At 38.9% G+C, this 23,220-nt stretch overlaps 2 protein-coding genes across 4 annotated transcripts in view; both read right to left on the bottom strand.

The window, feature by feature from the left end:
- The window catches only part of LOC309819610 (protocadherin beta-3), a gene marked incomplete at both ends in the record, with an annotated part of 80,027 nt that overhangs the window by 49,989 nt on the left and 6,818 nt on the right, over positions 1-23,220 (bottom strand). The window lies entirely within an intron of this gene.
- LOC309820932 (protocadherin beta-4-like) lies at positions 3-17,255 on the bottom strand (the record flags this gene model as incomplete). Its single annotated transcript, XM_082651996.1, is given in 4 exon segments — positions 3-98; positions 142-2,094; positions 14,805-14,861; positions 14,863-17,255. Coding segments are annotated over 4 exon segments (4,455 nt in total). The 5' UTR covers positions 17,212-17,255.

Genomic DNA, 23,220 nt, shown 5'->3' with positions numbered 1-23,220 from the left:
ACTCACCGAGGCCGCCCCGCCCCTCCAGCACAGCCGCACCGCGACGAACACCAGCACCGAGAAGACGAAGAGCGACGACACCGACGCCAAGGCGACCACTAAGTAGACGGTGAGCGGGGTGGCCGGGGCCGCGTCCGCCGCTTCCGCTTCAGGGGCTGGCAGGTAGGGCTGCGAGAAGCCGTCCACCAGCAGCACGTGCAGCGTGACGCTGGCCGAGAGCGGCGGCTCGCCGTTGTCCTTGACCAGCACCAGCAGCCTGTGCTTGGCCGCGTCGCGCTCGCTCAGCAGCCGGGCCGTGCGCACCTCGCCGTTGTGCGCCCACACGCCGAACAGCCCGGGCTCCGTGGCCTTGAGCAGCTGGTACGACAGCCAGGCGTTCTGGCCCGAGTCGTCGTCCACCGCCACCACCTTGGTCACCAGGTAGCCCGCCTCGGCCGCCCTGGGCACCAGCTCGGTGCAGGGCGCCGAGGCGTTCTGCAGCGGGTACAGCACGAAGGGCGCGTTGTCGTTGTCGTCCGCCACGAGCACGCGCACCAGCGCCTGGCTGCTGAGCGCGGGCGAGCCGCGGTCGGCGGCGCCCACGCGGAACTCGAACGCCCGCAGGGCCTCGTAGTCCAGGGACCTCAGGGCGAACAGGTGGCCGTTGTCCGGGTTGATGGACACCAGGGAGGCCAGGGGCACGTGCGGGTCGAGGGGCGGCAGCAGCGAGTAGGTGACCTGGGCGTTGGCGCCCGCGTCTCTGTCTGTGGCGCGGACGCTGCCGATGTGCAGGGCGGGGCTGTTGTTCTCGCGGACGGACAGGGTGTAGGAGGTCTGGGTGAAGGCGGGGGCGTTGTCGTTGACGTCGGACACCAGCACGGTTATGTTGTGCTGGGTTTTCAGTCTCGGTGTCCCCATATCTGTGACGGTGATGGTGACGTTGTATTCCGCTCTGCTCTCTCTGTCCAGTGGCCTCTCGGTCACTAGGGTGTAAAAGTTTTTGAATGTGGGTTTCAAAAGAAAGGGGAGATCATTCTGGATGGAGCAAACCATCCTACCGTTGTCCCCGGAATCTGGATCAGAAACACTGAAAACGGCCACCACAGTCTCTGGGGAGTTTTCTGGGGTAGAGCTGGTAAGCGTCGACATGGTCAGTTCGGGGACGTTGTCGTTCACATCCACCACCTCTATAACTACAGTGCATTTTCCTGAAAGGCCCCCGCCATCTGTGGCTGCAATCTCCACGTTATAATATCGAGTTGCCTCGAAATCCAATGCCCTTTTCAGACGAATTTCTCCTGTTATTTCGTCTATTACAAATGGTTGAGTAGCTTCATCACCTTGGAATAGAGCGTAGGCTACATTCCCATTCGTTCCTGCATCTAAATCTCGGGCGGAGACAGCGACAACTAAGGAGTTTAGGGGGCTGTTCTCCGGAATCTGTACCTCATAGACCGACTGTAAAAACTCAGGGGCGTTGTCATTGATGTCCACGACTTCAATGCGGACTGCAGTGGTCCCGGACCTGGGCGGAGCCCCACTATCCAGCGCCGTGAGGGTTAAAATGAGCTCAGGCCCTTCCTCCCGATCCAGCGGTTTGTCCAGCACCAGCTCTGGGTATTTTCTGCCATCTCCGCGATTATGAGTGACAACATGAAAATGGGAGTTGGGGCTGATTGTGTAATTCTGAATAGTGTTGCTACCTATGTCAGAGTCCTGAGCTATTTTCAAAGGAAACACAGTCCCTGTCTGGACGTTTTCTGGGATTTTTAGGAGCATTTCCCTCTCGAGGAACTCTGGGGAATGGTCATTTATATCTGTGAGCTGCAGATCAGCTTGAAAAAACTGCACCGGGTTTTCCAGTAATAGTTGGAAATGCAGTATGCAGGGATCTGTCGCCCCACACAGCACCTCCCGGTCTAGTTTTTCATATAGAAGCAAATTCCCGGTCGTTACATCCAGCTGCAAGAGCTGTTTATTTCCTTTGTAATGGATTCGCGCGCCCCGAGTGGCCAGTTCCCCCACCCTGAGCCCCAGGTCTTTTGCCAGGGTGGCCACAAAAGACCCACTTTCAGTTTCTTCTGGCATGGAATACCTAACTGCTTCAGAGCCAGCCTCCCACAAAAGCAATAATATAGCAAGAAAGATAACTTGCCTTTTCTGTAGCGTTTTTGCTGGTGCAGTCTCCATTGTTCAGACCCGGTTCAAGAACTTGCAGTTTCTTCAATTCCGTATGCAATCAACCCAGATGATTTGGTTAAATAAACTCGAATTAGATCTTTCTGACTGACCTGCAGTAGAACGATGCCCTTCTCTGGAGATCTCTGCCTCTAGATCTTATGTAAAATGCTTCCTTCTTTTAGAAAGCATTCAGAGTTCTGATTCCCAGCTTAATGGCTTCCCGGGTATCCACAGAGCCATTCATTCCTACTCCTAGCCTGCAGCACCACCAGGCGTCCTTATTTACTATTGCATATAGTATTTGCCGTCTCTTTCCAAGTTAGAAAGTCACAGAAGTGTTCCCAGTTGTATCTCCACTTCTCAGTTATTGTAAGTTCTAAATAAACATGTGCTAAGTTAACTTCCAGCGAAAGAATACTATTCAGAACAAACTAAAACACTAGTATTCCTCATAAAATATCTTCTGAGTACTTGAAGAAACTTTCTTTTGTGTGATTCTTATTTGATTATATTCACGAAATAAGCAATAATGGATGTTTACAAAAGTTTACACTATTAAAGTTATTTTTATTTTAAAATATTACATATTAGAAAAGGGCATAAATCATGAGTGTACAACTCAAAAAATTTTCAGGAAGTAAACACACTCATAAGCAAAACCTAAATTAAAATTAAAATGTTACAAAAACCCTAGAAGCCCCCTCCTCTCATTGCCCCCTCCCCCCAAAGGTAAGCACTCTCCTGATTTCTATTATCATAGAGCATTTGAACTTTTATACAAATGGAGTTATAGAAATATAACTATGATTTCTATGATAATAGAAATAGATATAGATATAACATAGAAATATATATAGAGAGAGATATATATAGAGATATATATAGAGAGATATATATATAGATATAACATAGAAATAGATATAACTATGATTTCTATGATAATAGAAATCTCCTGATTTCTATTATCATAGAGCATTTGAACTTTTATACAAATGGAGTTATAGAGTGTTATGTTTGTCTTCTTTCACTCAACATTACCTTTGTAAAATTCATCTGTTACATATTGTTCTAATTTATTTTATTCTCATTGCTTTATGGTATTCTATTGTATGACTATACCACCATTTGTTTTTTTATTCTCCAGTTGATGGACACTGGGGTTTTTCAGTTTGGGAATATTTTGAGTAGTGCTGCTATGAACACTCTTGTATATGTCTTTTGGTGTCTATGTGTGCATTTATATTTACTATATTCCTAGGAGTTAGACTGTTGTGCCTTAAGATGTGCACATATATATATCTTTAATAGATATTGCAAAACAGTTTTCAACTGTGTTTTTACCAAAACCAGCAGAGTGAGAGTTCCAGTTGCTCCATATGCTTGTCAACATTTGATAATATCTTTTAATTTTAACCTTTCTGATGAGTGTGTAATGATGTCATATTGTAATTTTAATTAGCATTTCCCTGATGATTAATTAAATTGAGCACATTTTCCACGTTTATTTTTATTAGTGTATATTCTTGTGAAGTACATAAGTTTTTTGTCTATTTTTCTATTTAGGGTATTTGTCTTTTTTTCTTATTAATCTTTAGAAGTTCCTTATATATTCTGGGTATAAGTACTTTTTTAGAAGTATGTATTGCAAATATTCTCTCCCATTCTATGGCATGCATTTTAACTCTCTTGTGGTATCTTTGAAGAACAAAACTTCTTAACTTTTACTCTAATTTTTCAATATTTTTTATTTATGGTTAGAACTTTTTGTGTTTTCTTTAAATCTTTGCATACACTAAAGTGAAGAAAATATTGTTGTATGGTGCTTTTGAAAAATTAATTACTTTACTTTTCACATTTAGAGCTATAATCCTCCTGAAATTATTTTTTCATGTTAATGAGGTTAGGGTCAAATTATTTTTTTTTCATATAAATATCCAAATGACTGCACCATCTATTGAAAAGAAGTTCCATTCCCAATTGTTTCTGACGTGCCATTTTTTTCATAAATCAGGGGTCCATACTTTTGTTCAAGAGCCTTTTTTTCCCATTTTTCTCTTTGTTTATCCCACAATACAATATTATCTTAATTACTGTACTTCATAATAGGTTTTAGTATCTGATTGCTAAGTCCTCCAGTTTTATTCTTTTTCTTTAAGACTGCTTTGGTTATTATTGTCCCTTTGTATTTCCATATAAACTTTACCTTTCTCTTTTTTTAAAGTTTTTTTTTGATGTGGACTATTTTTTTTAAGTCTTTATTGAATTTGTTACAGTATTACTTCTGATTCATGTTTTGGATTTTTGGCCACAAGGCATGTGGGATCTTAGCTCCCCGATCAGGGACTGAACCCACATCCCCTGCATTGGAAGGCGAAGTCTTAACCACTGGATGACCAGGGAAGTCCCCATATAAACTTTAGAGTCAGCTTGTCAGCTTCCACAAAGAAATCTGAAGTTTTGTTTAGGATTTTATTGCATCTCTAGGTTGAGAAGAACTGACATATTCCCAATATTGAGTCTTCCAACTATTGAACATTATATATTCCTCTGTTTATTCAGATATTTAACTTTTCTCAATAATATTTTATATTTTTCAGTGTAGAAGTCTTATGCATATTGTTATGTTTGTTTCTAGATATTTGATGTTTCTGAAACTATTGTAAATGATGCTTGAAATTTTTAATTTTCTGGGTTTTGTTGCTGTATAGAAATACAATTATTATTTGCATGTAGACCTTATATCCAGTGGCATTACTTACTTCATTTATTAATCCTAATAGTCTACAGATTCTTTATGACTTTTAATGTATACAATCATGTCATTTTTAAAAAAGACTTATTTCTTCTCTTCCAATCATTGTGTCTTTTATTTTTTCTTTGCTTTATTCCACTGGTTAGAACCTATAGTAAAACACTGAAGTGAAATAGTAAAGGCAAGCATTCTTGTCTCATTATTGATCCCTGAGGGAAAGTTTTAAATAATTTACCATTAAGGATAATGTTTACTGTAGGTTTTAAAATACTTTCTGAAAGTTCCCTTCTGTTTTCAGTTTGCTAACAATTTTACCATGAGTGTGTGCTCACTAGTGACTTTTTTCTGTATCCATTGACGTAATCATATGATGTTACTCCTTTACCTATTAATGTAATGTAGTATATTGATTGGATTTGCATTCCTAAAATAACACAGTTTTCTCATAATTTATTATTTCTCTTTTATATATTTCTGAATTTTATTTACTGATATTTTGTTTAGAATGTTTCCATCTGTGTTTGTAAAAGAGATTGGTCTCTAGTTTTCCTTCCTTATGATGTCCTATTCAGGTTTGGATGTCATAATCCATTGAAGTCATGCTGGTACCCAGATAATCTGGGAAATATTTCCTGTTTATCTGTCTTCTAAAAGATTTTGTATAAATTGGTGTTAGTTGTTCCATGAGTATTTAGAAGAATTCACTAGTGTGAACTGAAGTGGCAAGGTTTTTAATCACAAGTTTAATTTACTTAAGATATGACTAATCAGATTTCTTCTTGTTTCAGTATATTGTGTTTTTAAAAGATGTTTTCCATTTTACATAAATTACCAAATTTATTGGCATACAGTTGTTCATAACATCCTCTTTTATTTTTTAATGTCTGTAGGATTGGTAGTGATGTTCCTTTTTCATTCCTGATATTTATGATCGATGTTTTCTTTCTTTTTAACATTAGTCTTATGAAGAGTTTTTTTTTTTTTTGTCGGGGGGGGAGTTACGCGGGCCTCTCACCGTTGTGGCCTCTCCCATTGCGGAGCACAGGCTCCGGACGCGCAGGCTCAGCGGCCATGGCTCACGGGCCCAGCTGCTCCGCGGCATGTGGGATCTTCCCAGACCGGGGCACGAACCGGCGTCCCCTGCATTGGCAGGCGGACTCTCAACCACTGCGCCACCAGGGAAGCCCCTTATGACGAGTTTTTAATAAGAGTTATTAATTATTACATGGAACCAACTTTAAGTTTTGTTAATCTTCTTGGTTGCATATTTGTCAGCTTTGTATTTATTTATGTTTATATATATATATGTATTATTTTCTTCCTTCTACATTGGTATTTGATTTGTTCTTTTTCTAGCTTCTTCAGATGAAAGCTTAGATTATTGATTTTTAACCTTTCTTTTCTAACCTGTGCATTTAAAAATTTAAAATTTCCCTGTAAAATCTGTTTTGATATATCAGATCTTAACTTTTACCCAGTTCAAAATATATGTAAATTTCTTCTGTGATTTCTTCTTTGACTGATGGATTATATTATTTAATTTTGAAGCATTTGGGTATTTCTTTTAAATTTTTATTTCTGCCTTAATTTCATTGTCAGAGAGCATATTGAGTGATTTCAATTCTTTAAAAAAAATTAGAGACTTGCCTTATGACCCAGAATATGGATAATTTTGATATATGCATGTGCATATAAAAAGAATGTGTACTCTCCAGTGTACTATGTATGTCAGTTTATTCAGATATAATTATTGTGTTGTTCAGATTTTTAATATTAGGTGTGTCTTCTTATTCTATCAGGGGTTGAGAGAGTTGTAATACATCCTCTTCCTATGACTGGATTTATCTATTTCTTATTTATGTTCTTTCAGTTTAACTTTCTATATTTTGTAATTATGGGGATATATTCAGTCTTAGAATTGACATACTTCTGGTATATTTACCTCCTTATCATTATGAAATATCTCTCTTTATCTCTAGTAATGCATCTTTCCTTAAAGTCTCCTTTGTCTTATGTGCATATATCTATACTTGGTTTATTTTGGTTAGTGTTTGTGTCATGTATCTTTTTCTATTTTTAAATTTTCAAACTTTCTGTCATAACACACACACAGAGACACACACAGTTATGTGACAGCATATAGTTGAATTTTTCTTAAACCTAATCGGACAATATTGGTTGTTTAATTGGATTATTTAATCCAATTGCAATTAATGTAATATTTGATATCTATCCACTTATATATACCATCTAAATTTTTGCTATTTGTCCCTAAAGTTTTTTCTTCTTTTTAATTATTTAGATATTTATTTTTTTCCTTCGATTAATTTTAAAATTATTTTCCTTGTGATTATCTTAGAGATTACAACATCCATCTTTGATCTACAAGAGTCTAATACAAATTATTTAATTTTACTACTCCCATGATAATGCTTAGAACCTTAAAATTCCTTAACTCTGTTTATAGCACCTGCCTTTTACATTATTATTGTCATGAATTAAAATTTTATGTATATTTTAAATCCTTTAAGAAACTATTATTTTTGCCTTTAATAATCAATAGCAATTTATAGTTACCCTTATTCTTGTTCTTCATTTCTTCCTGCAAATCTGTGATTCCTTCAGGACTGTTTTCCTTCTGCCTAATGAATTCCACAAAAAGTATTTCTTTTAGTGCAGATGCGACTGTGATTAATTCTTGCAGTTTTTGTTTGTTTGAAAGCTTCATTTTTGAAAGATATATTTTCTGGTGATAGAATTCTAGTCTGGTAGTTATTTTTTTTCAGGACTCTGAAGACATCATTCCTTTGTCTTTTGGCTGCTTGATAGTCAGCTCTCCATTTTATTGTTGTTCCTTTCAAAGCAATATGTCATCTTCATGTGATTGCTTTTAAGATTTTCTCTTTGACTTTAGTCTTTAGCAGCCTTCCTGTGATATTTCTAGCTGTGCTTTGTTTTTCATTTAACATCTTTATTGGCGTATAATTGCTTTACAATGTTATGTTAGTTTCTGCTGTATAACAAAGTGAATCAGCTATATGTATACATATATCCCCATATCCCCTCCCTCTTGCATTTCCCTCCCACTCTCCCTATCCCACCCTCTAGGTGGTCACAAAGCACTGAGCTGATCTCCCTGTGCTTTGCAGCTGCTTCCCACTAACTGTTTTACATTTGGTAGTGTATATATGTCAATACTACTCTCTAGCTTCGTCCCACCTTACCCTTACTCCTCCCCGTGTCCTTAAGTCCATTCTGTACATCTGTGTCTTTATTCCTGTCCTGCCCCTACGTTCATCAGAGCCTTTTTTTTCCTCTTAGATTCCATATATATGTGTTAGCATACGGTATTTGTTTTTCTCTTTCTGACTTACTTCACTCTGTATGACAGACTCTAGGTCCATCCACCTCACTACAAATAACTCAATTTCGTTTCTTTTTATGGCTGAGTAATATTCCATTCTATATATGTGCCACATCTTCTTTATCCATTCATCTGTTGACGGACACTTAGGTAGCTTCCATGTCCTGGCTATTGTAAATACTGCGGCAATGAACATTGTGGTACATGACTCTTTTTTTAAAATAAATTTATTTATGTATTTATTTATTTTTGGCTGTGTTGGATCTTCTTTGCTGCACACGGGCTTTCTTAAGTTGTGGCGAGCAGGGGCTACTCTTCACTGCGGCGCACAGGCTTCTCACTGCGGTGGCCTCTGTTGTCGCAGAGCATGGGCTCTAGCTGCGCGGGCATCAGTAGTTGTGGCACGCAGGCTTCAGCAGTTGTGGCACATGGGCTCAGCCGCTCCGGGGCATGTGGGATCTTCCTGGACCAGGGCTTGAACCTGTGACCCCTGCATTGGCAGGCAGATTCTTAATCACTGTGCCACCAGGGAAACCCATGACTCTTTTTGAATTATGGTTTTCTCAGGGTGTATGTCCAGTAGTGGGATTGCTGGGTCATATGGTAGTTCTATTTTTAAGGAACCTCCATACCGTTCTCCACAGTGGCTGTATCAATTTACATTCTCACCAACAGTGCAAGAGGGTTCCCTTTTATCCACACCCTCTCCAGTATTTATTGTTTGTAGATTTTTTGATGATGGCTATTCTGACTGGTGTGAGGTGATACCTCATTGTAGTTTTGATTTGCATTTCTCTAATGATTAGTGATTTGAGCATCTTTTCATGTGTATGTTGGCAATCTGTATATCTTCTTTGGAGAAATGTCTGTTTAGGTCTTCTGCCCAATTTTGGATTGGGTTGTTTGTTTTTTTCATATTGAGCTGCATGAGCTTCTTGTATATTTTAGAGATAAATCCTTTGTGAGTTGCTTCCTTGGCAAATATTTTCTCCTATTCTGAGGGTTGTCTTTTCATCTTGTTTATGTTTTCCTTTGCTGTGCAAAAGTTTTTAAGTTTCATTAGGTCCCATTTGTTTATTTTTGTTTTTATTTCCATTTCTCTAGGAGGTGAGTCAAAAAGGATCTTGCTATGATTTATGTCATAGAGTGCTCTGCCTATGTTTTGCTCTAAGAGTTTGATAGTGTCTGGCCTTACATTTAGGTCTTTAATCCATTTTGAGTTTATTTTTCTGTATGGTGTTAGGGAGTGTTCTAATTTCAGACTTTTACATGTAGCTGTCCAGTTTTCACAGCACCACTTACTGAAGAGGCTGTCTTTTCTCCATTTATATTCTTGCCTCCTTTATCAAAAATAAGGTGACCATATTTGTGTGGGTTTATCTCTGGGCTTTCTGTCCTGTTCCATTGATCTATAATTCTGTTTTTGTGCCAGTACCATGCTGTCTTGATTACTGTAGCTTTGTAGTATAATCTGAAGTCTGGTAGCCTGATTCCTCCAGCTCCATTTTTCTTTCTCAGGATTGCTTTGGCTATTCAGTGTCTTTTGTGTTTCCATGCAAATTGTGAAATTTTTGGTTCTAGTTCTGTGAAAAATGCCAGTGGTAGTTTGATAGGGATTGCATTGAATCTGTAGATTGCTTTGGGTAGTATAGTCATTTTCACAATGTTGATTCTTCCAATCCAAGAACATGGTATATCTCTCCACCTGTTTGTATCATCTTTAATTTCTTTCATCAGTGTCTTATATTTTTCTGCATATAGGTCTTTTGTCTCCTTAGGTAGGTTTATTCCTAGGTATTTTATTCTTTTCGTTGCAACGGTAAATGGAAGGAAACAATAGCAAATATCAGTAAAACTAAAAGCTGGTTCTTTGTGAAAATAAACAAACTTTATAAACCATTAGCCAGACTCATCAAGAAAAAAAGGGAGAAGACTCAAATCAACAGAATTAGAAATGAAAAAGGAGAAGTAACAACTGACACTGCAGAAATACAAAGGATCGTGAGAGATTACTACAAGCAACTATATGCCAATAAACTGGACAACCTGGAAGAAATGGACAAATTCTTAGAAAAGCACAACCCTCTGAGACTAAACCAGGAAGAAATAGAAAATGTAAACAGACCAATCACAACCACTGAAATTGAGACTGTGATTAAAAATCTTCCAACAAACAAAAGCCCAGGACCAGATGGATTCACAGGCGAATTTTATCAAACACTTAGAGAAGAGCTAACACCTATCCTTCTCAAACTCTTCCAAAATATAGCAGAGGGAGGAACACTCCCAAACTCATTCTACGAGGCCACTATCATCCTGATACCAAAACCAGACAAAGATGTCACAAAAAAAAGAAAACTACTTGCCAATATCACTGATGAACATAGGTGCAAAAATCCTCAATAAAATACTAGCAAACAGAATCCAGCAGCACATTAAAAGGATCATATACTATGATCAAGTGGGTTTATCCCAGGAATGCAAGGATTCTTCAATATATGCAAATCAATCAATGTGATACACCATATTAAGAAATTGAAGGATGAAAACCATATGATCATCTCAAAGATAGAGAAAAAGCTTTCAACAAAATTCAACACCCATTTATGATAAAAACTCTCCAGAAAGTAGGCATAGAGGGAACTTATTTCAACATAATAAAGGTCATATATGACAAACCCACAACCAACATCGTTCTCAATGGTGAAAAACTGAAACCATTTCCTCTAAGATCAGGAACAAGACAAGGTTGCCCACTCTCACCACTATTACTCAACATAGTTTTGGAAGTTTTAGACACAGCAATCAGAGAAGAAAAGAATAAAAGGAATCCAAATCAGAAAAGAAGAAGTAAAACTGTCACTGTTTGCAGATGACATGATACTATACATAGAGAATCCTAAAGATGCTACCAGAAAACTACTAGAGCTAATGAATGAATTTGGTAAAGTAGCAGGATACAAAACTAATGCACAGAAATCTCTTGCATTCCTATACACTAATGATGAAAATCTGAAAGAGAAATTAAGGAAACACTCCCATCTACCATTGTTTTTTATTCTCCTAATTGGGTTTCATTGAGCATCTTGAGCGGTACATTTTGTTCACCATTTTTGGAAAATTCTTGGTCATTATTTCTTTAAACATTGCTTATTCCCCATTCCTAGTCCTTCTAGGATTACAATCATATGTGTGTTGGAGTTTTTCATTATGTTCCACATGTCACTAAATATTCTTGTCTGTATTTTTAATTATTTCATTCCTCAGTGTTTCTATTTGGATATTTAATATCGGCCTGTCTTGCATTCACTAATCCTATAATCCTTTAGAACTACTATGCCATTACACAATCTAATATTTTAAAATTTCAGTTATATTCTTCAGTCCCAAAATTAATTTCCATTTTATTCCATTCTCTTGTGAAATTCTCTTCTACCTATTTTCTGTATTCCTTATTTTAACGTATCAGTCATACTTATTTTAACATCACTGTCAGTAAATTCTAGTATGTATTTTATCTGTAGGTCTTCTGTATTGTCTATTTTTCCTCTAGGTTTTATTCATGTCAACCAGCCTTTTTGTATGTGTGCCTCATAATTTTTTATTGAATGCTGAAGATAAATGTAAAAAGCTGTCCAGGATCCAGATGATATTATTTTCTTCCAGAAAGAGTTCACCTTTTCCTCTGTTAGCTTGATAGAGTCATGTCTAATCAAAGTGCCTTAATTCAAACAAGCACTGTGCTTAGTCAAGGTTCTTTGCAGTCCTGAAAAGCACCTGACCCTTCAGAATTTTCAGTTCAGAACTCAGTGTATTCTCCACAGCCTTTCCCATGGCAGATCACAAACTCTAATTTTCATGCATTAAGACTATTAAAACTTCACTCTGCTTTTCTGAAATTTTCCTTCAAGTTTTTAGTCTTCTTCCCTGGAATGTCCCAGAATTTGACAAGCATCATGAGGGGGAAAACTGGCCTTCAGCTTGAATCTTCCAGTTTGCCAAAGGCTATTGAAGTTACGCCATCCCTGGCAGAAGCCTTTTGTCTGTTCTTTGAGTTTGCAGATTTCCTTAGGGCAAATTGACTGTAGGAGTCAGTTCAGAACTCCAAGGATTTTCCTTTTCAGGAATCTTAGCCCCTTCAGTTCTTTTTATATCATCTGCTCTCTGTTGCTTGAAACTGGTAATTTCTGAATTTAAAACAGGTTTTATTGTTGTTTTCTGCTGTTAGATAATCCATCTAACCGGGAAACAGAATTCCACCAAATATGTGCATAACTTATAATTTAAGACTATTTAAAATCTATATTTTGTAATTTCTGGTAGTAAGAAATAGAGGGTCTTAAAGTGATGTGGGTTATATTGCCTTCAGTAGAATTTCTGTGCCTAAAACAGCATGTGTTAAACTCACTATATGCTATGCCTAAAAACAACAACAAAGGAATTGTAAAAAATGCACATATAATAGAAGCTCTTGAGAAACTATGATTGAAATGGGTATTATTATCCATATATTTGGCCTCCGTTCTCTATTTTTGTTTTGCAAAAGTAGAACTGGCCTGTTTTTCTTAAGGTATTCATTTTGTGGAAGTTATTTGGATTATATTTACTATTAAATTATAATCATTGAATTTTAAAATGTTGATCTGTTCTACACCAAAGACTGGTGGTTATCCCCAGCTAGTAAGGAATGATCCATCCTTTATAAATACACACAGTAATTTATAAAGTAATACACAAAGTAATTCATAAATTTACTCATATAAATTCATAAATGTGGTTCTGAGTGTTTGGCCAGTCTCATTTGGGTGATTATATAAATTGGACTTTCCTGGCATAAACAAAAACATGAACTTAGATGTTCATAATTTTGAAATATATTGCTGAAAACTTTAATCACATTTCTTTTCATCATACATAAAAACTATTTCATTTAAATATCTAACAGTAAATGGAGAAGTTAAAGTAAATGGAGAAGTTAAAGTTGACTACCGTATTTATGTCATATATTTGTTTGTGTTTAATTTTGTTCTCATTTTTATCACTTTCTAGTTTCAAGTATTAGATTGGATGAAGGCTAATAGCTATGTTTCAATAATAACTTAAACAGTAATTTTCCTTTTTTATTTCATTATATCCTTAGAAAAAATGTAATTCAGAGAAAGTTGCAAGTAATTAAATTCCAGGAGGATGACACAATATCTAAAAATAAATACTTAGGTTATAAAGCAGGCTCTTTAATTACTCACATTGTGCCAAAAGTTCAATAACTGGTCTTATAGTTACATCCATATAAATTTAGTTGGAAACCACATAATCGTCTTGCTTGGCTTAATGAACACAACATGAAACAATTATAATTCAGATAAGTTTATCTTAATTTCTATTTCTATTCTTGTTGTCTTAAAAGAAAAAACAATGCTTGTTTCTTATTACTAAAAGTTAGCATAATTGAAAAAGTAAATTTATGCAAAATACCCAAACGCTACATTGAAGGACGAAACAAGGTGACTTGGAGATCAAAAATAAATCATTATTTTGTTCATAAAAGCTGCCCATGTTTGCAGAGTAACTTAAAATGAGCAATCAGACTAGAACATAATAACCAAAACTGAGAAGAAATTCTGACTCTTGAAACATGCAGGGAAGCTGCAGGAAAACCAAGAAAAACACATACGTTAAACTACATTTGAACTTCTGTTAATAGGGCAAAAGGAAGGACAAGAAAGTATATGCCCTCTACCTCTTGAGACCTTTTAAAGGATTTAGGGTTTACTTAAGATTCTAAGATTTTAAGTATTTTACCAAGTAGTGACTTAGTTTTATTTTAGTGAAGTGACACCAAGTTATATAAGATTTTCTCTTTGTTATTTATAAATGAGAATAATTTTTATTATAATATCAGTGAGTATTTATGGAGCAATTACAATGTGCTACGTAAGTAGCAAACAAGATAATCTCTAGCATATACGGTGCTCACAATGGGATATGGTCACAACTGTAGTGTATCAATAATTTAATAAAGTGCATGTTTAGGTACAATTTGGGAGAAACAAGTATGCTAATTTATATGTTCATGGCTATTCAGGGGGGCATAGCCTGGTAGAATAGTGAACAAGAAAGGTCTTAGGTAGCTACAAAGAATTTCAAACATTCTGGCCTCGCAAATATAAAGCTATGTGGTAAAGACAAGTACCAAAAATATATAGAAATGTAAGATTACACAGAAGCTTTAAAATGTTTCCCTGAAAAGACATTAACCAAGAAGTTCCTTTAAATAAAATTTCTTCTTACACTACTTGAGTAATTTATAGTTATGAAAGATTAATCACCAAGAGAAGGTCAAATATGAAGAAATACATAATATCAAGTGTAACTAAAAATGCTAAATCCAATCAATATTAATAAAAGGAAGATTTAGCACAGAGACATGCATAATTTGCAATAGAGATATACATATTTCTATAACAATACAATCTCAAGAGAAAGTAACGCAATGTGAGTCAGGTTTAACAAAATTGAGAGGCTCACTTGACCAAATACGACACTTAACCGAACAAAATTATTCCTGCAGTTGGGGCTTTCTTTTAATTTCTCTCTCTCTGTTCTGAACCAAGAGTTTGGGAAATACTGGCTTCAGGAATTTGAACTCACCAGTTTCATGGTCTCCCGTCAGACACACCTCGTACTGGTAGCTCTGGGACAGGGTCCCCGTGCCGCTGACGTCCACCAGGTGGCCCGGAAAGGGGCCCTCGGGCACCGAGCAGCGACCCACCGAGGCCGCCCCGCCCCTCCTGCACAGCCGCACCGCGACGAACACCAGCACCGAGAAGAGGAAGAGCGACGACACCGACGCCAAGGCGACCACCAGGTAGACGGTGAGCGGAGCGGCCGGGGCCGCGTCCGCCGCTTCCGCTTCAGGGGCCGGCAGGTAGGGCTGCGAGAAGCCGTCCACCAGCAGCACGTGCAGCGTGACGCTGGCCGAGAGCGGCGGCTCGCCGTTGTCCTTGACCAGCACCACCAGCCTGTGCTTGGCCGCGTCGCGCTCGCTCAACAGCCGGGCCGTGCGCACCTCGCCGTTGTGCGCCCACACGCCGAACAGCCCGGGCTCCGTGGCCTTGAGCAGCTGGTACGACAGCCAGGCGTTCTGGCCAGAGTCGCTGTCCACCGCCACCACCTTGGTCACCAGGTAGCCCGCCTCGGCTGCCCTGGGCACCAGCTCGGTGCAGGGCGCCGAGGCGTTCTGCAGCGGGTACAGCACGAAGGGCGCGTTGTCGTTGTCGTCCGCCACGAGCACGCGCACCAGCGCCTGGCTGCTGAGCGCTGGCGAGCCGCGGTCGGCGGCGCCCACGCGGAACTCGAACGCCCGCAGGGCCTCGTAGTCCAGGGACCTCAGGGCGAACAGGTGGCCGTTGTCCGGGTTGATGGACACCAGGGAGGCCAGGGGCACGTGCGCGTCGAGGGGCGGCAGCAGCGAGTAGGTGACCTGGGCGTTGGCGCCCGCGTCTCTGTCTGTGGCGCGGACGCTGCCGATGTGCAGGCCGGGACTGTTGTTCTCGCGGACGGACAGGGTGTAGGAGGTCTGGGTGAAGGCGGGGGCGTTGTCGTTGACGTCGGACACCACCACGGTTATGTTGTGCTGGGTTTTCAGTCTCGGTGTCCCCATATCTGTGACGGTGATGGTGATGTTGTACTCGGCTCTGCTCTCTCTGTCCAGAGGGCTCTCTGTTACCAGGGTGTAGAAATTCTTTAAAGTCGGTTTTAGAATGAATGGCAGATTACCTGGAATAGAGCAAACCATCCTTCCATTGTCTCCGGAGTCTCTATCTCGAATTCGGAAGATGGAGACTACAGTCTCAGGAGCATTTTCTGGGATGGAGCAGGTGAGTGAAGGTATGGTAAATTCAGGGGCGTTGTCATTCACATCTACCACCTCTATGGCTACAGTGCCTTTTCCGGAAAGGCCTCCTCCATCTGTAGCCTCAATTTCCACGTGGTAAGATTTAATTTGTTCAAAATCCAATTTCTTTGTCAGTCGGATTTCTCCTGTGACTTCATTTATTGAGAAAGTTTGTTTAATTTCCTCTGATGCTTGGAACAAACTGTAGGAAACAGTCCCAAAGTTTCCAGCATCTACATCCCTAGCTGAAACAGTAAGTATTGGGGAGTCTAGGGGGATGTTTTCCAGAACCTGCACCTCATATGGAGTGTGCACAAACTCAGGAGCATTGTCATTGACATCCATGATCAGGATTCGTAACATGCTGGTGCCAGACCTAGGTGGAGACCCGCCATCCAGCGCCATGAGGGTTAAGCTGAACTCAGGTTGCTCCTCTCGATCCAGTGCTTTGTCCTGCACCAAATCTGGATATTTATTGCCCTCACTATGATTTCGAGTGACAACGTGAAAATGAGAATTAGGGCTGATAGTGTATTTTTGAAGACCATTGCTGCCCACATCCAAATCCTGAGCTAATTTCAACGGAAAAACAGTCCCTGGCTGGCTGTTTTCCGGTATTTTCAGGAGCATTTCCCTATTCGGGAATACTGGGGAGTGGTCATTTATGTCCTGGATTAATAGTTCCCCTTCAAAAAATTGCACCGGAGTTTCCAGGAACACTTGAAAATGCAGCACACAGGGTTCAACGGGGCCACATATATCTTCCCGGTCTAGTTTCTCCCTCAAAAGCAAATCTCCAGTCTGGCGATCTAGCAGCAAGCGCTGCTTGTCATCGTCACACACCACCTGGGCCGACCGGGCGGCCAGCTCCCCAATTCCCAGGCCCAGGTCCTTGGTCAAATGGGCTATAAAGGAGACGCTCTCTGTTTCTTCCAGCACAGAATAACGAATAGGCGCAGGGTGAGCCTGAGATAAGAATACTATCAAAATAAATGTCATCACTTGCCTGTTTTGTTGAATTCTCTCTAGCGTCTCCATGTTGGCGCCAGAGTACTTACATCCAATCCCTTCAGCAACCACAAAAAGACCCGAGGTATTAAATTCTGACTTCTTGCTTGGTAGAATCTTCACAAAATTGCCTTTAATCTTAAAGTCGTTTAGTATATCGCTACCCAAACTCGTTGGTAACCCAGCACGGCTGGCAAAGCTGCTTCTGTGTGGTGTTGATTTCGTCTGGCAACAAAGGAACACGGGAGCTTTTTAGGGCTCCTTATTCACAGTCTTAGCCGGCAGCGCCACCCTGCGTCCTTACTGAGAAACTAATACTGTAGTCTCAAGTCAGCCTATTTTGGAAGTGTCCAAATGTAAGCCCTTTAAAAAAGTGTATAGAACTTTTTTTTTTTTTTTTGCGGTACGCGGGCCTCTCACCGCATACCGCCGCGGAGCACAGGCTCCGGACGCGCAGGACCAGTGGCCATGGCCCACGGGCCCAGCCGCCCCGCGGCATGCGGGATCCTCCCGGACCGGGGCAAGAACCCGCGCCCCCTGCATCAGCAGGCGGACCCCCAACCACTGCGCCAAGAGGGAAGCCCTAGAACTTTAAAAAGTTTTGTTATTCCATTAAATGGCTTAAGGTATAGGTTATTCCATTACATTGCATGAGCTAGAATAATTGTGAGCACAAAGCAAGGGGCTATCTTCCTCTCCCCATACCCTTACAAGTGGAACTTAAAGAACTCCATTTCCCCTTTGTCATGATCTAACCAGGGGAGATAAACTCTTATAAAATTATAATTAATAATAGTTTTATCTGCTTATTTCCAAGTATGTGAGAAATTTATGATGATGCAAAAAGTTTGTGTAAGGTGTTCTGTACCACTTGGTCTCAGGTTCTATTTTTTTACACTGGTGTGCAAACAGTAATACAGTTGAATAAAGAGGCATCTTGCTTTGTTATAAGTCCTTTTACAGTGTGAACCCACATTAAAATATTAAGGAGGTCAAATAGTATTAGAATCAGATTCTTAGATCCAGAGAGGAAATGAAAGGATTTTTACAGATAAAGAAACAGAAGCTCAGAGGGTGATAGGACTTGATTATTCTACTTGACTATCATCAGGATAATATCAAGACAAAATTGAGTGAAAACCATAGAATTTTATTAAGGTAAAGCCTTTAAGTTTAAGCTGATTTAGCTAGATATCTGTATTTAATAATGAGTTTGCTTCTTACCACATTGATCCTTTGTAGCCCAGATATCACATTCCTTGACTAGCCAATTTGCGGGAAGACAAGAAGCAGTGATTTAAAACATTTTAATGTGTGAGCAAAGGGTACCTCAAGCTTTGCCTACTTATATATGGTGAAGAGGAGAGACTTGTTTATAAAATGGATTTCAGTGCAGCATGCAGCTATTGTGATTTCCCTGGTATAGTAAGTTAACTGAGACACAGTTAATCAGTTTACTGGTTACAATTAGTATATTGAATGGAGTACCACTTATCTTGGTACATATGGGATTTCTCCTCCTTAAATATCTTATAATTTAATTACTTAATTAACTTCATAAACTATGATTCACATTTAATGAATTATTTTAAAATCATGTCAGTAATCTTAGATTCTGATAATGATAGAAAATATTAGGAAAAATTATTATTATTATTATTTACTTTTTTGGGGCTATGCTGCGCACATGCGCGGTCTTAATTCCACAACCAGAGATCGAACCCGTGTCCCCTGCAGTGGAAGCATGGAGCCTTAACTGCTGGTCCGCCAGGGAAGTCCCAGGAAACATTATTTTTGAAAGAAGACTGGACTATAGTAGTCATTCAGTAAATATCATTTGGATAAATTAATTAACCCACTCTAATGATCATATTTCTAGCTATAGTAGAATATTACTGTGAGATCATGCATTCAGCCATGAACATGTCTGACACTGAATACAGAATTCTGAGAGATGAGAGTATAATACACGCTAAGCACTGTTCAAATAAATTTACTTTTATTCTAGCTCTGTTAATTCCTGTTGTAAGAGATCTAGTAATAGCAATAATAGTAATATTAATATGCTGTAGAGAAATATATGTCAATATTAAGTGAAATGATAAAAAATAATAAACATACTGAAAAGAAAAAGAGAAAGAATATTATTTTAGATATAAATGGAAAGCAAATTTCCTGAATGAAACAAAAAATTGTTTCATACTGTATTAACTGAGCTCTAGTTAAAGTTAAAGAGTTCAGGACAAAATTCAAACTAGATTTTGTTTACTTATTCCTATATGCTGACATAGTAATAGTGTTGCAGATTAGCTCTTTTCGATCCCTTTTGTCAATCCAAAACAAATGAAATCTAGGTAATATTAACATATATGTGTCACTATATGCCAGATAGTACTCTAAGCATTTTACATACACTAACTCATTTTATCCCTCAAACAACCCTATGAGGTGGGCACTCTTATTAGGCACATTTTATACACAAAGACATTGAGGAATAGAAAGTTTAAATAATCTGCCCATAGTCACGCACCATGTGAAAATGGCAAAGGTAGGATTCAAACTGTTACAGAATGGCTCCAGAATCCATTCTTTGATCTAAGTGGAATTAGAGAGGTGAACAACATTTTAGGTAATTTAGATCCAAACTTCAGCCTTGCCTTGGGTACACAGATATCATGGGTGAAATATATTTCTATTCAAATTTTCAATTAATATAAGAATCTTTTAAATAGTTTGTCTCCCTTTAGAGATAGGTACCAGCAAAAAGACGTGCTTACAAAATTTAGAAATTGAAAGGAAAACTAAGAGTCTTTTGTTGAGATCATTAATTAGGTTTAAAAAAAAAAACTAAGAGTTACATGAATAATGAATTCCCTGTAGCCTTAAATATATATATATATATATATATCTATGTATAGATCTTTTGAAATGTTATCAGTGTGTAAAGTTAAAATCAAGAAAGGTGGCCTAAGATGATAGTTTAACATTGCATCATGGATTATTTTGCCAAACTGCCAAACTTATCAGAAAAAAACTATTATATCTGCATGGAAGAGGCAATAATGATAAAGAGAATGACTACCTGCAAAACCATTCCATTCCAGTCAGGAAAGCTGCATTATCCATTCTGAAGGATTCATACAACAACTTACACAGTTGGTTGCCAGACCTGAAGCACAATATTTAAAACATTTCTTCCATTTTGAATACACAAAGAGAGATAGAATAGTTAGAGGGATACTCTGGTAATTAAATATCAGTTTTAATTCCTCCTTGGTAAAATACAGGCAAGAACTTTAAGTATCATTGAGGGAAAGATAAAAATCATTTTAAAGGAATTTGAATACAAGAAGTCCTGAAGTTCAAATGCTAAACACATACTTTGAAGTTTTGAGTAGTCTCACTTGTTTAAAAAAAAAGAGAGAGAATGTTTTTTTAAACTTCATGATGACTTGAGGGCTGTTTTGCTCTTAACTTGGAGGGGGAAAGTACAGAGGGATATTAAGCAATAATTGTTGAAAGGAGAGATGAATTGGTGAAATATGTATTAGATTTTAAATAGTATTTTTAGTTACTGAAATCACACTTCAAATACTTTATTTCAAAATATTAAGCAGCATTGATAACTGGTAATTATAAATGGTTTGTAGATTTTACTAGAAATTCTTATAAAAGGAATTATCTTGTGGAATTTTCTACTAAATAGATAAATTAGATTCATCAGCTGGCCATTCAAATGAAATAACCGTAAAGGAAACAATACTTGTCACTGGTAAAAGCAAACTAAAATTTAATATCTTTTAACCTTTTAATATCTTATAGCTAAACTGAAGCTATGTTTTTAAAAAAATCACACTAATTGAAATGCAAATTTAGAAAGGAGATATTTGAATAATTAGAGTGTTTGGCCTTAGAAATTTGTGATGAAATCCAATATAATTTCTAATAATTCCTTGTATTACATACTATATTAAAAATAGGGGCTTCCCTGGTGGGGCAGTGGTTGAGAGTCCGCCTGTCGATGCAGTGGACGCGGGTTCGTGCCCCGGTCCGGGAAGATCCCACATGCCGCGGAGCGGCTGGGCCCGTGAGCCATGGCCGCTGAGTCTGCGCGTCCGGAGCCTGTGCTCCGCAACGGGAGAGGCCACAACAGTGAGAGGCCCGCGTACCGCAAAAAAAAAAAAAAAATAGTATTTGTATGTTTAATTTTTCAAGATTGTTTTGGCTACTTGCATTTCCAAGTGAATTTTACCTTCAATTTGCTAATTTCTGCAAAAAACAAAACAAAACCAAGCCTGCTGGGATTTTGATACGGATTCAGCTGAATCTGTGAACCAACGTTAAATCTTCCAACACATGAACAATTTTCCATTTACTTAGGTTTTCTTTAATTTCTTTCACTGATGTTTTATACTGTTTGGCATACAAGTCTTGCACTTATTAAATTTATTCCTAAGTATTGTATTATTATTATTATTATTATTATTTTGCGGTATGTGGGCCTCTCACTGTTGTGGCCTCTCCCGTTGCGGAGCACAGGCTCCGGACGCGCAGACTCAGCGGCCATGGCTCACGGGCCCAGCCGCTCCGCGGCATGTGGAATCTTCCCGGACTGGGGCACAAACCCTCATCCGCTGCATCGGCAGGTGGACTCTCAACCACTGCGACACCGGGGAAGCCCAGCTGTGGGTTTTCATAGTTGCGTTTTATCAAGTTGAGGATATTCCCTATAATTCTTAGTTTCATGAGTGTTTTTATTATGAAAAGGTATTGTATTTTGTACAATGCTTTTCCTGCATTTATTGAAATGGTTGTATGGTTTTCCTTTTCTTTTAATACGGTATATTGCATTGATTGATTTTCATATGTTAAATCAACCTGTATTTCTGGGACAAATCCCACTTGGTCATGTTGTATAATCGTTTTCACACGTTGCTGGAGTCAGTTTGCTAATATTTTGTTGAGGATTTTTTATACCTATATTCACAAGAGATATTGGTATTTAATTTCCTTTCCTTGTGTTATCTTTGGTTCTGGCAGCAGGGTAATACTGGCCTCATAAAATGAATTGGGAAGTGGTCCCTGCTCCCTTTTTTTAAAAACAAGTTTGTGAAATACTGGTGTTAATTCTTTTTTAAAAAAAAATATTTATTTATTTATTTGGCTGCACCTGGTCTTAGTTGCAGCACTCGAGATGTTCGTTGCCACATGCAGGATCTTCATTGCAGCATGCAGTATCTTTAGTTGCGGCATGCGGGATCTTTAGTTGCGGCACGTGGGATCTTTAGTTGAGGCATGCGGGATCTAGTTCCCTGACCAGGGATCAAACCTGGGCCCCCTGTATTGGGAGCATGGAGTCTTAGCCACTGGACCACCAAAGAAGTCCTTGGTGTTAATTCTTTAAATGTTCAGTACAATTCACCAGTGAAGCCATCTAGTCCTGGCTTTTCCTTGTGGAAAGTTTTCTGACTACTGATTAAGTCTTGTTGAATAGGATGAAACATTCAGGATGAAGAAATCCATTTCCCCAGAGATAAATATAATGGGAAAAAAACCCTCAAAACACAATACGTAGAGAAGACAATTTTAATTTTTGATAAACTTCTAATTTTTTTAGAAGTTCAGTTTCTCATCAAAATCTTTCCTCATGGACAGCCCATATTAGTTGGACACGATTGACTTCAAATATCTGAACCCATGGGCTTCCCTGGTGGCGCAGTGGTTGAGAGTCCGCCTGCCGATGCAGGGGACACGGGTTTGTGCCCCGGTCTGAGAGGGCCCCACATGCCGCGGAGCGGCTGGGCCCATGAGCAATGGCCGCTGAGCCTGCGCGTCCGGAGCCTGTGCTCCTGAGCTGGAGAGGCCACAACAGTGAGAGGCCCGTGTACCAAAAAAAAAAAAAATCTGAACGCATTTGTCTCTGATATTCCAATCAGAAACCTCTCATATTAGTAGTTCTGGAACTAAGTCTTAGTGATGTTGACATCCCCAGAATGCTCAGAAGGTGGCCTTATGAGCAGCCCTCCACTGAAAGCTCCT

The sequence above is a fragment of the Grampus griseus genome, assembly GCF_964374135.1.
Source record: "Grampus griseus genome assembly, chromosome: 3".
Lineage (NCBI taxonomy): Eukaryota > Metazoa > Chordata > Mammalia > Artiodactyla > Delphinidae > Grampus > Grampus griseus.
Note: the sequence above shows the minus strand (reverse complement) of the source record. Positions and strands in the feature narration are given on the sequence as shown.